We start from the raw sequence: 17,579 nt of genomic DNA, 5'->3' as shown, positions 1-17,579 counted from the left end.
TGTGAATCTCGGCAAGTCCACTTAACAAGGCAGTGCACACATGCTGAGTCTGGAAGTCCATGTGGATCAGCACTCTACCCATGGGTAACAAATAAATAATTAAATAAATATTTTTTGTCCGCTTGCCCACAGCTGACTTGGTTAACTTGGACTGCTTAACTTCACAAGCCTCTTCTGGACTTTTTCTGACCAATGTTGGGGGCCAGTTGAGAGACAGAAGCACCATGGCGTAATGTCATATTGCTGCCGAGGAGGACTTTTTCATCTGTCCTTTATTCCTACCTCCTTGCACACATCCCTTCACATCTAGGAACAAACATGCAATGGACACACTGGTGTATCCCAACCCTTCCGTACATCCATTCATGTCTAGGAACGGACATATAATGGGTGTGCTGCTGTATCATTCCATATCAGCAGTGAGGCAATAAATGTCTGAGCTCCCTGAAGACAGCATCCCATGCACCCCCAGCATCTCTAGGAGATTTACTTATCTACACTTTCTTGGCAGGGTTCATCCCAGTAGGCCACTGGCTCTTTTTTAGGGGATACCCAAAATTGATATTTGCAATGCTTAAGGGAAATTTAGCCACTGGTTTTGATAGGTACACTGGTATCTTTTCTATCCAACTGTGTTACCACAACTTGGTCAAATGGGGTCATGGTTTGATATCTGAAATGAAGGATGGAAATCAATGTAAAGTGTGTGCGAATATACTCCCCCAAGAACGTTCAATCCTATCCCCCCCTAACAGTACCTCAAGATGCTTGAGATGTTAACTGAACCCTAGTGGCCTGGGCAATAGTAACAGCTGTATTCATCTATGCCATGATACTGGCTTACTAAAATCTACATCTCTAATACACTCTGGTTTAGATACACCATTCTACTCAAATACAGTTTGAGCATATGCCAGTTTAGCAGATGCTATGTAGTCACATGACTAGATTGCATTTACCACTTGGTATCTTATAAAGATACGACAGAGATGCTGTGCATAAAGTAAGGATCCTAAACTGGGAGTAAAATAAATATTTACTATTTTATATATATTTTATTATTCAGTTTGTCTAATTGTGCTGTCATCTATTTTCATTGCTGAATCCAGAAACTGTCTGTTTAAATGTCTTGCGTACAGTAATATACAGCAGACAAATGGAGACTGAGGTAATTAAACCCAGGACTTCAAGATGAAGCTTGTTAAGTACTTCACAGCCTTAGTCAACTGTGTTAAGCTGCCACAACATGTTAAATGTTAATAAAGAAAATAAAAATTCCACACAGAGAAGCCTGCATGTGTGTGTTAAGAGTGCATGCATGGAGTATAAGACAAAAGATCACTGCATACACATTTTTGACACAGAAGGACAAACACTACTGCATGACTTTGTTCCACTAGATAACTAATTCCAAGACTGAAGCATGTCTGCGAATTCCATATTTTGAGTACATCAATCTAGCAATGAGTATACATAAGTAGCAGTCGGGAATGGTGAGTTGAATACCCCTACTACAAAAAAATGCTTTAATAATTTTACAGCAAGTTTAAATTTTCCATTGTTGGCTGTAATTCTCATAATAGTGCTCATACATTTGAGTGTCAAACACCAGTGAACTGATTTTTTTTTAAATCTTTATTAAACTTGGCATTTTTAAGGTAAAGTAGGTACGTGTGCAATAAAAGGAAAGAAAACAAACCATACTAACAATTTATTTGTTATTTTAATGCAGTATTTATTTTTTAAAACACCCTTATTGAATTATCACTTGTGACAGGCAAACTTATTTACAGCGGATATAAAAAGTGTACACACCCCTGTTAAAATGCCATTTTTTATGATATAAAAAAATGAGACCACAGTAAATCATTTCAAAACTTTTCCCACCTTTAATCTGACCTATAACCTTTACAATTCAACTGAAAAACAAACATCTGTTAGGGGAAAATATAAAAAATAAAAAATGTACAATAAGCTGGTTGCATAAGTGTGCACACCCTTAAACTAATACTTTGTTGAAGCATCTTTTGATTTAATTACAACGTTCAGTCTTCTTGGATAGACACCTGCCATCAGTTAAAGAGACTCTGATTAAACCCAAATAAAGTTCAGCTATCCTAGTAGGATTTTCATGATATTTACAAAGTTGCCTGCTACAGCAAAAGCCATGGTTTGTAAAGAGCTTACAAAGCATCAAAGGGATCTCATTGTTAAAAGGTATCAGTCAGGAGAAAGGAAAAAAAATTTCCACAGCATTGGATATACCATGGACCACAGTAAAGACAGTCATCAAAAAGTGGAGAAAATATGGGACAACAGTGACGTTGCAAAGAACTGGATGTCCCTCCAAAATTGATGAAAAGACAAGATGAAAACTGGTCAGAGAGGCTGCCAAGAGACCTACAGCAACACTGAAGGAGCTGCAGGAATTTCTGGCAAATACTGGTTGTGTACTATATGTGACAAAAATCTCCCATATTCTCCACATATCTGGGCTACGGGATAGGGTTGCAAGACGGAAGCCTTTTCTTACACACAAAAACATCCAAGCCCAACTAAAATTTGCAAAACAATACATCAAGTCTCCCAAAGACATGTGGGAAAATGTGTTTTGGTCTAATGAGACCAAAGTTGAACTTTCTGGCCACAATTCCAGAAGGTAGGTTTGACGCAAAAACAACACTTTGCATCACCAAAAGACCACCATCCCTACAGTGAAGCATGGTGGTGGCAGTATCATGCTTTGGGGTTGCTTTTCTTCAGCTGGAACTGGGGCTTTAATCAAGGTGGAGGGGAATTAAGAACAGTTCCATATACCAGTCACGTTTGGGCTAAAACCTTCAGGCATCTGCTAGAAAGCTGAAGGTAGAGAGGAATTTCACCTTTCAGCACGACAATGATCCCAAGCATACATCTAAATCAACAAAAGAATGGCTTCACCAGAAGAAAACTAAAGTTTTGGAATGGCCCAGCCAGAGCTCAGACCTAAATCCAATAGAAAATCTGTGGGGTGACCTAAAGAGGGCTGTGCACAAGAGATGCCCTTGCAAACTTTCAGATTTGGAGTGCTTTTGCAAAGAAAAGTGAGCAAATATTGCCAAGTCAAGCTTCACTGTGCTGACAGATGTCTATCCAAGAAGACTGAATGCTGTAATTAAATAAAAAGGTGCTTCAACAAAGTATTAGTTTAAGGGTGTTCACATTTATGCAACCAGCTTATTGTACATTTTGTATTTTTTATATTTCTCCTCCAACAGATTTGTTTGTTTTTCAATTGAATTGTACAAGTTATAGGTCACATTAAAGGTGGGAAACGTTTTGAAATTAAACCTGGCATTTTAATAGGGCTGTGTAAACTTTTTATATCCACTGTATATGAACCATATTAACAAGTTTACATTTACAAGAATTATACATCACATACATTGTTATATTATATCATATAAACTAAGTAACATTATTGAAATTATTCAGTGACTGCCTTCTCTTAAACCTCATTCCTCCTCCGAACCACTTTTCTGCATGAAACGTTCCAAAAATATCCATTTTTAAAAAACAAAAAACAAGAAACATCTTTATTAAATTATCACTTAAGACATGGGCAATCATACATTTATATAAATGAAAATAAACCATATTGACATATTTTTAGTTGCAAACATTATACAACACTTATAATCTATCCAGTTATTGTCAGTCAAACATTACATAGCTCATTCAAATCCTGCCTTCTTTAAACCCCATTCTTCCTCTAAAACATTATTCTGCATGTATTGTTCTCACAATTCCAATTTTTTATATATAATTTACTCATACCCTTTTCTAAAGATCCCACTTCTTGCTCTTTTTTCTGTTACAATATTCACTACTCCAAATATGGTTAATTTAGTCTTTGATTTACATTTTCTAGTAATTGCTTTTTTGGCAGCCACCATAATTAGACTCAGCAAGGCCTTACTACATCTAGGAAATTCTGATTCTGTATCATAGCTCAAAAAATCATTCCCTTAGTTATAACACTTTATGCACACAGTATTTCTGATAGAATAGTCTGCAGGGAATATTTAAAGTCTGACAACTCATTACACACCTAAAACATATGTTCTCAATTACCTCTTTCCTCCCTATCACAACTCCAACATTTGCTATTTATCTGAGGAAAAATTCTTTGGAGTCCACTTGGGGTATAAAAATACCTGTGTAAACAATTTAAGCAAAGATGTTAAGTCTTTAGACTTTGTTGCATATTTGGGGTCATACATATATCCCCTATTATTTCTTTGTGAATTGCTTATCCAGTCTCTCTTCCCAATCCTTTTTAACCTTCTCTGATTGACTTCTATAGTTACCATGCAATATTTTATATGTGCTGCTAATTTTCCTATACTCTGGTATCAATCCTTGATAGGGAAGGCAATCTTTAACCTGGAGTCCAAATAAATTATTGGCCTCTTCCCATTCTATTACCTTTTCCTCTCTAATTATTTGCTCCCAATACCTTGGTTCCTTTGCCAGTTTTCTCCAGTAAATTCTTGCCCCCTCCTGCCTAGTGTCTGTATCCCTAATTGCAGTCATTCCTATCGGCAGAATCTCCTTTGTATATTCCTGTGTTTGCTTAGGTTTTAGAATGCTTTCTGCTACTTTATGAATATAACACACTGTATGGTTATTGCTATTCTCCTTAAGGATTTGCATCCAAAATCCCAGTCTCTCCTTGTTTCTTGAGCTTCTCCCTGTTTTGTCATCATCCTTTTCCACTTTGAATTATAGCTTTCTGCTTGTGCTATGTATTTGAGCCTTAACTGTGTAGCTCTGAAACAGCCTTTCAAATCAAGTAAACCCAAATAACCTTGCTCTATTGGAAGGATCAGCTTATCTCACTTGACTCTTGGCCTCTTCCCCTCCCAAATAAAATCCTTTAACTCTGTATTAATTGCTATCCACAACTTCTCCCCTGGTTGATAACAATATGCCTGACCTGTGTGTAAAACTAAAGGGACTAAAACCATTTTGACTGCTATCTATATTCATAAAATTTCTCAATTTTTGAATTATGTTTTGTTTAGTCTCTTCCCACATATCATTAGCTGCCATAATATAATAATTTTTAATCCATACTCCTAAATGCTTCATTTTATCATGTCCCCATAAATATTGCTTTTGCTGAACCAATTCATATTTGGGTACAAAGTTTACAGCTATTGCCTTTGTTTTATCTTCATTAATTTTCTATCCCAAAAAGACTTGAAATTGTTTCAAAATGTTCCACAACACTGAAATGTCCTTCTCTGGTTTTATCAGGTGTAGAGTAATATCATCTGTAAGTAAAGCCAGCTGTTCTTGACTAACATACCAATTATATCCTTGTACTTCTGAGTCTATTTTCTTTGCTAACAGATTATATGTGTGTATATATATATATATATATATATATATATATATATATATATATATATATATTTTATTTTACATTTGTTGACCGGGCTAGTCTAACTGGATTATGAGCAACATTCACTATATACAATGGATATTCCAGGTTAAAACAGAAAATTCAGCGAAGACAAAAAAAATCCTTAAAGTGCAAGAATGCGTATACAATACAGCATACAGGTATAATACATGTCAAGCAGAGTGCCTCTTTGGACCTCTTCAAGAGGAACCTTGACGATTGGATGGGAGAAAGGAAATTCACCCCAGGGTTCACGTCAGTCGCCCTGCTAGACAGGGGTCCAGGAAAGTAAACAATGTAGGAAGAAATAGCCAGGGAATTGTTATGGCTAGGCTTGTATAGGCCCTAGGGCTGATAGCCTAGTACCAACCTATGAACCTATGAATACATAAAAAGAAGAAATAAAATCAAATAAGAAGACAGGTTAATTGTATTAAAATAAAGAAATTCCTCAGTAGAAAGTATTCACAGAGGTTGGACACAGTGTAGTTTTAGAGGGAGTATGTATTTATAGTCAAAAAGGAATATATAACAGTTCATGAGTAGTATGGGATAAGCAGAGCTAAGTTTGAACAGATAGATAGATGCCTAGTCAGGTTTAGTACAGGGGCATAACCAGTGTGTTCTAAGGAAAAGTTTCAGTCTGTTTTTGAAGAATGATAAAGAGGGAAGAGAGGAAAGGTCACTGGGGAGAAGATTCCAGGTTTTTCCGACAGCATTGGAAAAGAGAGAATCCCCAGCCTTGTTGTTAGGTTTAGAGGTGTGTACAAGAAGTTTGTGTGAAGAACGTAAGGACTTCAGATTTGTATATGGGGTGATGAGGGTAGATATAATAGGAGTACTGGAGATTTATAAAGAGTTTTATGAGCAATGGTTAGTTGATGGAATTTAATCAGCTTTTGTAGTTCCAGCCATCCTAGCTCTTTATATTTATGCAATGGTGGGTTCTGAAAGGGTTGCCTGTTGCAAATCTGGCAATGTTATTGTAGGATATTTCCAATTTGCTGATGTTATTTTTATATAGCTTAGTAAAAATGGGCGAGGCATAGAGGAGTGTAGAGATTAGATGAGTGTGAGCTATAGTTGTTCTGGCTGTGGGGGAAAGGAAGGGTTTAATCCTATAGAAAGAGCCAAGATTTTTGTTGACAGTTTTTATAGTATTGTTAATATGGATGTCAAAGTTCAGATTGTTATCAATGGTGATACCCAGTAGTTTGGTGGTTGGGTCTGGTGATATAATGGTACCACTGGTGGATGTAACTGAGAAATCAAAAGGAGAGGACTTGTGAGTAGGATTGAAGAGGAGGAGTTTAGTTTTTTTGGGGTTCAAAAGAAGGCAATGCTGTGTGAACCATTGTTCAACTATATTAAATACCTTCTGGGTAAGAGGGTGAAGTTCAGATGTGGATTTGGCTGAGCATATAAGTGTGGAGTCATCAGCATATTGTGCACTAACAAACCAATAAAAACAAAAACTAGTAAAAAGATGACAAAGGTGAGCGGACTTGTCGAACTAACTCCTTTAATGCTAACCGCTTTCATTGGCAATGAATAAGCCAACTTCTTCAGACCTTCGAACCAAATACAAAATGTCCTTTAATGTAAAAAAGATTGCTTTTTATACCCAAAGGTAATCCAATCAAGCAATCAATTAGTTCATCATCATCTTCTTTCGGCTGTTCCCGTTAGGGGTCGCCACAGTGGATCACCTGTTTCCATTTCTTCCTGTCCTCTGCATCTTGCTCTGTCACACCAACCACCTGCATGTCCTCTCTCACCACATCCATAAACCTTATCTTAGGCCTTCCTCTTTTCCTGTTACCTGGTACCTTCATCATTAGCATCTTTTTCCCAATATACTCCACATCCCTTCTCAGCACATGTCCAAACCAACGTAATCTTGCCTCTCTGGCTTTGTCTCCAAACCTTCCAACCTGGGCTGACCCTCTAATATACTTATTCCTAATCCTGTCCACCCTCATCACACCCAGTGCAAATCTTAACATCTTTAACTCTGCCACATCCAGCTCAAACTCCTGCCTTTTTGTCAATGCCACTGTCTCCAATTCATATAACATAGCTGGTCTCACTGCCCGCTTGTAGACTTTCCCTTTCACTCTTACAGGTACTCGTCTGTCACAAATCACTCCTGACACTCTTCTCCACCCACTCCATCCTGCCTGTACTCTCTTCTTCACCTCTCTTCTACACTCACCGTTACTCTGAACTATTGACCCCAAGTATTTAAACTCATCCACCTTCGCCACCTCTACTCCTTGCATCCTCACCATTCCTCTATCCTCCCTCTCATTCACACACATATATTCTGTCTTAGTCCTGCTGACATTCATTCCTCTTCTCTCTAGAGCATATCTCCATCTCTCCAGGGTCTCCTCCACCTGTTCCCTACTCTCACTACAGATCACAATGTCATCTGGAAACATCATAGTCCATGGGGACTCCTGTCTGATCTCGTCTGTCAACCTGTCCATCACCACTGCAAATAAGAAAGGGCTCAGAGCTGATCCTTGATGTAACCCCACCTCCACCTTAAACGCATCCACTCCCACCGCAGACCTCACCGCTGTCACACTACCCTCGTACATATCCTGTACCACTCTTACATACTTCTCTGACACTCCTGACTTCCTCATACAATACCACAACTCCTCTCTAGGCATCCTGTCATATGCTGTCTCCAAGTCTACAAAAACACAATGCAACTCCTTCTGACATTCTCTGTACTTCTCCATCAACACTCTCAGAGCAAACATCACATCTGTAGTGCTCTTTCCCGGCATGAAACCATACTGCTGTTCACTAATCATCACATCCCTTCTTAACCTAGCTTCCACTACTCTTTCCCATAACTTCATGCTGTGACTGATCAATTTAATCCCTCTGTAGTTATTGTAGCTCTGCACATCACCCTTATTCTTAAAAATCAGTACCAAAACACTTTTTCTCCATTCCTCAGGCATCCTCTCACTTTCCAAGATTTCATTAAACAATCTGATTAAAAACTCCTCTGCCATTTCACCTAAACACCTCCATGCTTCCATAGGTATGTCATCTGGGCCAACAGCCTTTCCAGGCTTCATTCTCTTCATAGCTATCCTTACTTCCTCCTTGCTAATCCATTGTACTTCATGATTCACTATCCTTACATCATCTAACCTTCTCTCCCTCTCATTCTCTTCATTCATCAACCCCTCAAAGTACTCTTTCCATCTCCTCAACACACTCTCCTCGCTTGTGAGTATGTTTCCCCTCATTATCCTTTATCACCTTTACCTGCTGCACATCTTTCCTAGCTCGGTCCCTCTGTCTAGCCAATCGGTACAGGTCCTTTTCTCCCTCCTTAGTGTCCAACCTTCCATACAACTCTTCATATGCCTTATCCTTAGCCTTCGCCACCTCTCTTTTTGCCATGTACCTCATCTCCTTATACTCCTGTCTACTTTCTTCATCTCTCTGACAATCCCACTTCTTTGCCAACCTCTTTGCCTGTATACTCTTCTGTACTTCCTCATTCCACCACCATGTCTCCTTGTCGTACTTCCTCTGTCCCGATGTGATACCAAGCACCTTTCTTGCCATCTCCCTTACTAGCTCTGCTGTGGTTACCCAGCTATTTGGTAACTCTTCATTGCCACCCAGTGCCTGTCTTAACTCATCCCTGAACTCCACCTCACAATTACCCTTTTTCAATTTCCACCATTTGATCCCTGGTGCTGCCCTCACACTCCTCCTCCTCTTCTTGATCACCAACGTCATCCTACAAACCACCATCCTATGCTGCCTTACTACACTTTCTCTGGCCACCACTTTATAGTCTCCAATCTCCTTCAAACTGGCCCTCCTACATAAGATATAATCCACCTGTGTGCATCTTCCTCCACTCTTGTATGTCACCCTATGCTCCTCCCTCTTGTTAAAATACGTATTCACCACAGCCATATCCATCCTTTTTGCAAAATCCACTACCATCTGACCTTTTGCATTCCTTTGTTTAACACCATACCTACCCATCACTTCCTCATCCCCACTGTTCCCTTCACCAACTTGCCCATTTAAATCTGCTCCAATCACCACTCTCTCACCCTTGGGTACAGTCATCACCACTTCATCCAATTCACTCCAAAATTTTTCTTTCTCATCCATTGCACACTCAACTTGTGGAGCATATGCATTAACAACATTAATCATTACACCATCAATTTCCAGCTTCATAAACATCACTCTATCCGACACCCTTTTCACCTCCAAAACACTCTTCGCATACTGTTTCTTCAGAATAACTCCTACGCCATTTCTCCTCCCAGCCACACCATGATAAAACAATTTGAACCCACCTCCGATACACCTAGCCTTACTCCCCTTCCATCTGGTCTCTTGCACACACAATATACCAACCTTCCTTCTGTCCATCATATCAGCTAGCTCTCTCCCTATACCAGTCATACTGCCAACATTCAAAGTTCTGACCCTCACTACCACAGTCCTAGCCTTTCTACTCTCTTCCTGCCTTCGGCCATGCCTTCCGCCAATTCTCCTCCTTTGGCCAACAGTAGCCCAATTTCTGCCAGCTCCCTGTTAGCTAACAGTACTGGTGGCAGTCGTTGTTAACCTGGGCCTCGACCGATCCAGTATGGAAATATTAACTGGTGATTGCATGAAAAAAAATTGGTGAAGTTTTATGCCGGATGCCCTTCCTGACACAACCCTCCCCATTTATCCGGGTTGGGACCGGCACAAAGAAATGCACTGGCTTGTGCATCCCCAGTGGCTGGGTTAAGCAATCAATTACTTAATTAAGTAAAACACAATCAATTATTTAAAAACATCTAACAATAACCATTTGTCTACTGAACCAACAGATAATATTACATAGATTTACCTAGTTCCTTGAACTTTAGGCTTTAAACCTTACACAAACCTAGTCTGTCTCATTATAAAAAGTAACAACAACACAATCTTATAAACATGACTTAAAAGCTCAAAATTAATATCCCTTAAAAACAATATAAAAAAGATATACATGTATAACAAACCTAAATACATCCATTGTTCTATATACCTTATTATATTTACCTTGCTAAATCTCTTATTTTAAGTAGGCACCTGATAGATACGTACTCATTCAAACCAGGCATAACATAAGCCATAGTACGGATCTGCCACGCCAGCTCTGCTTCCTCCAGTCTAAGCTGCCATGGGCCCCCCTGGTGTTATGGTCTACCTTTTGCAGCACAACAAAACTAAACCTATGATCTGGGTATTCTATAACATGCCTTGCTAGGGCGTTTGTGCTAGTCTGCCTATCAATGCTATATTGATGCTCATATATCCTTTGTTTGAGCTTACGTTCTGTCTTGCCAATATAATAAACTTCGCACTAATTGCAGACAGCCCCATAGACAACCCCTTGGGAATCACAAGAATGTTTGCCCCAAATTTGGTATTATATTGGCAAGACAGGGTCGTGCTGCAGTGGGGCAGGGGCTAAATACCATTTTTGACCAAATGTAATTCGACCAAATGTGCTTTCAGTCAAATGAGGTTTCAGTGAAGTGGGCTGCCTGAAATAATTTTCGACCAAATATAATTCAACTGGAAGCTGTGGACCCGTATATATATATATATATATATATATATATATATGTATACATATATATATATATATATATATATATATATATACACATATATATACATATATATATATATATATATATATATATATATATATATACATATATATACATACACACACACACACATATATGTATATATCTGTATATATACACATATTACACAGTGCTAGTACACTACTAATTGCAGTGTTTTTATTGTTCCAACTTATTCCAGTGGCATAAGCCCTCTGCTTGATGATGATTCTGTGATTTAGTCAGCTGTCAGCTTTCATGGTGGCACTGTTTTCTGATGCAGACATACTTATTTGTGTTTTTGCCTCCAATGATGTGAGTCTTGCTTCCTGAGAGCAAGTTTTTTTTTGAATCACCGCCAATGAATATACAGTTCACAACGTGTTCCTCCCCCTTCAGTTCATCAAGTGTGGAAGCAATCAATTCAAAATGCAGAACTAACATTCAAAGTGTGGAACAGCTGCTAACAATTTGGCTAGTAGCAGATCACAGCATTGCTACAGTAGGTTAAAATGTATAGACTGTGCTGCTAATTATAACACATTATTATAGATTTTTGCTTACAGGTCTTAACAAAGAATACTTGATAAACTCTGTCAATGTGGAAGAAGTAAAGTTCTTAAAAATGAGATGTATTTTAGATGCTTGTTTTAGGGGCAAGAATCACTTTCAGTGTAAAAAAAGTAATTTTTAATCTGATATTATACAGCATGATACCATCAGAAACTATTCTGAGAAAAACAGTTTGCCTCTACCAATGTTACCAGCCAAGAGTAGGGGACACTGAATGTAAGCTAAGCTGCAATGTCAAAAAAGTACTCACTTTAGGAGACAGTCCTCCATGGTCATCAAGATAAGTAGAATTTCCTAAAAGAAAAAGAAAAAAAAAAACAAAATTATGTAACTCTTTTTTAAACAAAACAGGGTTCAGAAACAATACATTTCTTCTTCTGAAAGTAACATTTTATGATGTTGAGGTTGGGGTTTGGCATAATTGTTAAGGTATTTACCTCACCGGCACAAGGAACAAAGTTTAATTCTCATGCTGGGAAGCATGGCTAGGCTTAAAAAGGCCTCCCAGGATCATCGTAGTCTATGGTATTAAGATATATATATATATATATATATATATATATAAAATACACATTTACACAGTTCAGTTTTTTTTCTTACTGATGCTCAGTTCTTTATTATTTTCATTACATTAATTCATGCCCGTGGTCATTTATATAAGCCGAACAAATATGATAAAAACTAACAGCCACACAGTGTGAGCACAGAGGATTATGATCGGGTCTCTGATCCTAATTATCTCATTATGTGCTTGAGACATGTATGCCAAGTAACTCACCTCTACAGGTAAGCTCAAGATGCCAGAGTAGTGGCATAGTCTGATAATGCCCACACTATGCCTCAGATCACCAAGGTTTGATTAGCGTTTCACATGTCTGTGGAGCCTGCAGGGAGGAGTGTGTTCATCAGTACTGCTCCCTAAGGTCCAATGAGGGGAGTAACACTCAGACAAGGTCAGCAAATGTAAGGGGGGGACGAAGAAAGTGGGTATGCATAGCAATAAATAATATTTACCTAAAAGGAATGTGAATGGCTGGGACCTCCAGGATATCCTTAGGTTCCATCACTCAGCCTAGCAGGATACAGAATACGTCCAGGGGAGTTTATAGCTGGTGCTAGACCCAGTGTAGACATGGGACACTGGGTAACAGTGACATAAGGATGATGTAGAACGGGATAAAAAAAAAAGAGGGAAGCTTGAGAGAAGAGGTGAATTTCTTGGCATCCATATTGAGAACACATAATAAGGATTTTGACTGGTGGGACCCAATCATAATTCTTTGTAGTGCATGCAGCTTTATACACTTCATATACTACCAGTTACAGAAAAAAAAAGAAAAAAAATAGAGTAGAGGTATGAAGGCTTTTATCAGCTTTTAAATCCTTTGAAGGCCAGTAAAGTACTTATCATTGCCAAACAGACAACAGGAAGAAACAAAGCATTTGTCTATAGAATAAACTGACTTATAAGACTGTATAACCACCTCGAACGTCAATCTCAAATGGACTCAGTCAAAGACCACAAATAAAGGAATAAATAACACCAAATAAATTTTTTAAGCGCTTTCATTCTCTTTATTGTCGAGAACATCTTCAAAATGAAAAGTAAAAAAACAAATCACACATTTAAAGGAAGTCCATAGTGATGTCAAAATAAAACATCAATGAGGCTTATAAGTTCATTAAAATAACATAATCTTTAAAGAGCTATAACTCCTTGTAAATAATTGAAACAATCATTTAAATACATTTGTATTTCAATAAAGTTTTGACAGAAATATGATCACTTGAGCCCTGGTGAGATGTCGGCCCGTAAAAAAACTTGCCATTTTAATTCTAAATATTCAAGAAAGGCATTAAATTGTCCTATAAATTTAGTTTTGTCTACTTGTTTGATCACAAAATACAGGGGTTTCCTGAAATCCTTATACTCCTGACCATGTCTAGCTAATGCATTCCTAAAGTCCGTTTTCTTAACTGCTAACACATGCTCCCTGATTCTATCAGCTAACCTATGTGTAGTTTTCCTATATAAAAACCATCACAGTTAGAACATGCAAGATATACCAGTTCATCACTGTGACAGTTATACCTGTTTCTTGCTGTTAAGACAAAATTTATGTGGTTGAACAAATTTTAGAACAAACACCAGTCGCACTGATGGACTAGTACATCTCGTGTGTTGTTCTAACTGTGAAGGATTTCAGGAAGTTCATGTTTTTAGTGATTGAACAAGAAGACAAAACCAAATTTATAGGACAATTTAATGCCTTTCTTGAATACTTAGAATTGAAATGGCAAGTTGTTTTTAAAGGTTACAGGTCGACATCTCACCACAGCTCAATGATCGTATATGACATGATACCTCTCTTCTATATCTTGCCGAAATATACAAATCGATAAATTATTTCTCCATTAGGAAGGCTTATTATTTCTCAGCTCAATGCTATTACTGAAAATGTGGCAGCTTTAATAAATCAAACTTTGTGCAAATATTTATTTTGTGTTTCCTCTTATTTAAAATATTTTCATACTTTTAGTGTTGAAACTATTCACACAGAAATATTTTATTTTTGCAACAGCACAGTTAGAAGCAATAACGCATTTTTTACCTTTTGGCTTGGCGCATGTTAAAAGCCACCTTCACACTGTTTAGAAATCTGAAAAAGAACAGAAAGTACATTTTCTTTTTGCAGTGGCAGAGTAAGAAGCAGTTTTATTTACTTGTTTGTTTGTCTGCATTACCTAAGGACTAAATGAGTGAACGGTTGCTGCAACTGTAACATTTTTGCTTAACCCATAAATATTTTGTATTTTGATTTTGGTTTTGTCATGTCTCTATGGGGACAAACCTGCCCCATTTATCCTAATCTCTACATGTTTTTTTGAAGACAGCTACTTTTGTATTCATGACTTCCTATTCAGAATGGTAGTTACTATTTCCATTATATTAGTGATGTTTTCTTCTTATTTAAGTCATGAAAACATGAAACTTAATTGCTCATATGGGATACTGAAGCAACAGGTTAAAGGTTTACCACAGTCATTGATAGTTTAATAGTGGCATGTTTAGACTGAGGTCTAGAGTTCAAGGTTTCTCAAAGTTTTATGAAAATGGCAAGGAAAGGCATATAAGGAACTAGTTTTTATACACCACCTGTTTATACCCATCACATTTAAAAGAAGCCCTCCCACACGGAGAATATTTCAAAGTCAACACATTATGCAGCAACCAAGGGAAACTTTATTAATTGGTTTAAGGAACCGCAAATCTGATTTTTCAAAGAAGTTATTCACAGACTGTCCTGTCTGAGAGCAAAGACAAGGATTACACAAACGTATTAATAAGTTGAGCCATTTAGTTTTTAGCAGATAAAGTGATATAAAAATAATGCATTTTGAGATCAACTATGTGTTTTATATGCGTAAGGAGTAAGTCCAGCAATACATCTCACCCGCTTTATTAACAGATAAAGCACTTCCACGGATCTGGCCACAAAGGTTAAAGTTTGTTTATCCAACTGATCACAGGTAAGATAAAAATCAATGCAGAGTGTACTTCTAATGAAATGTGTGTTTGATGAGGATATTCACTTCTCCTTATGTATGAGTGGATACAGCAGTATTAATGCCAACAGCGGTATGTTGAAGGATCTGTCTGAATGCAAATCAGTGGCACTTCTTTACTTGGTATGATGCCAATGTTTAATTCCTAAGTTCAGTACAGCATTTATGAAAATTACATTTATATATTATAGAGCATTTGAGGGTTATAAAGAGATCTGTGCTGCCTGCTTCTCAGTGCTTTCAAGAATTCTATTTAATAGGGATAAGGAATTATATTTCACTACATTAGTTTACTTCCTTTTAACATGTTTGTGAATATAAAATTGTTACAAAAGAAGGGAGCATAATTTGTATTAAAATATAATGTTTTGCAACCATATGGGATCACTAATGATATAATTTAAATTGTCTTTGTAACATGTTTAAAGTTATGAATGGGCTGCTATTACAGTAGGTGTCAGAAATTAATAGTTTTATTTCAATAATATTCTGGCATCTTTAAATGTTAATGGAGCCCCATATTTTTAATTAGTATAGGCTGATATTTAGAAGATGTGACACAGGATAGCATGTAAGATGTCTTGTGGATACAAAAATGTTAAATTCTTTAAAGGTTAGAGAACCGACTGTAAGATTAGATATGAAGGTATTTTACCGTAGTTAGCTGGAAACACTGTATGCCATGAGACTGAGAAACAAAAGTCTTAATCACCAAGCTCTTGTTTCAATAGGTGTCAGTCTCTCCCTTATGAACCAAGTCTTGTGCACTGTTTAGCATGAATTCTCCAAATACTGTAGTTCATTAAATAAGGTCATATTAGATGTTCACAATAGCCGAAATACTGTCTTCATTAACAGTTCTGATAAATAATTCAAGTTGCTGTACATCACTCTGATTGTTCTGAACAACATAAACTGACATAGTCTCTAGAGGACCTGTTTTCTGTACTCATGCTCTAGACATCTTTTCTGAAGTAACAGGTCGAATGAACTTACTAACCTTAACTGCCCTGCTATCCTGAACACAGCATATTATATTTTCCTTTTCAGTAATTTTCCTCTAGTTACTATATCCACCCCCTAATCCTTGATCCTTAGACTACGTCTCGTTTTTAGCTTACCTTGTCTCTTGATTCTTTCCTTGACAAAAGAACATAACAAGTACCCTCTGCAATCTTCCCTTGACAAGCTGTTATTTCAGCAAGGTCAACATTCAGAGGAAGATTCTTTGTTTCTGCTTTCTAAAATGTATGCATAAATGAAACACCATTTCTAGCTTATTTTATTCTTGTAGCCTGTCTAATGTCTGTAAAATGAAAAACCCTGATCTAACACTGACATACTAAGATTTGTATAATTCATGCAGGTGCCCTTAAACTACTAAAAATCAAACAAAAAGTGCCACATTTTCTTTTTTGTGTGTTGTGCTTATGTGTGCATATATTTGTGTGTGCATGTTTGTTATATGTATATGCTTTCAGAGATTATCTTTCAAAAAGAACAAGAACTCTAGTAGCCCCATTTTACTAATAATGTGCTTGTTACAATATTCTAATTAAATGATTACATACAAAGTAGCAGGAATTCATGACATACACATCCATCCACTTTGAATGAGCATCTATAAAAACTAGTAGCATCATTCAGGGAATGTACCAAACCAGTCCACATACATCTAGGATTTAGCTTTCCAGGATATTCCTAAAGATGTAAAGGTAACCCTGGTGGTGTTTGTTTGATGCTCATCACGCATGTTTACTTCTTCCATATACTGACTTACACCAGGGCACCACACATACAATCTAGCTAAACCTTTAGTTAAGTCTGGATATTCCAGATTGAACCTGATGCTGAATGTTTAGTCTCAAAAGCAAACAAGTGGAAGGATCATGACTCCAGACCCCAACAGTATTCAGTTAACTCTTACTTAATATAGGATTCTGTAATAATATAACAAACCTTGACTCCATAATGTTAGGCCACGCTTTCAAAACACATTCACAAACGTATGACAAAGCTGCATCACTGGCAGTCAAGCCTTAACTTTGCTCAGCATGCAATGGCATAATGAAACCCATAACATCTAACATCAGTACTTGATCAGGTATGTCCAAATCTGTTTTTTTTTTCCTGAACAGGAAATCCTTCTTAGTGCTGCTTCTTCTTTCGGGTTTTCCCGGTTAGGGGTCGCCACAGCGGAACTCCGGTCCGCTAATGATTGGCAGTCAATTTTTATGGTGCCGAGGTGCCAGCCCGACACCCAACCTTCAACGAAGGCACGTGAATTCATGCATGTCTTTCGAATGCCACTCAACCATGGG

General features: G+C 37.4%; 1 protein-coding gene across 1 annotated transcript in view; it reads right to left on the bottom strand.

Annotated features, from left to right (window-relative positions):
• The window catches only part of UST (uronyl 2-sulfotransferase), a 2,042,870-nt gene that overhangs the window by 1,232,210 nt on the left and 793,081 nt on the right, over window positions 1-17,579 (bottom strand). Inside the window, exon 2 of the mRNA XM_044068933.1 lies at window positions 11,942-11,985. Coding sequence (XP_043924868.1) covers window positions 11,942-11,985 — 44 coding nt within the window. The remainder of the gene's footprint in view (window positions 1-11,941; window positions 11,986-17,579) is intronic.

This window comes from Protopterus annectens, chromosome 1.part0 (genome assembly GCF_019279795.1).
Source record: "Protopterus annectens isolate FY-2018-M chromosome 1.part0, PAN1.0, whole genome shotgun sequence".
Lineage (NCBI taxonomy): Eukaryota > Metazoa > Chordata > Ceratodontiformes > Protopteridae > Protopterus > Protopterus annectens.
This window is presented reverse-complemented; position numbering and strand designations above follow the sequence as displayed.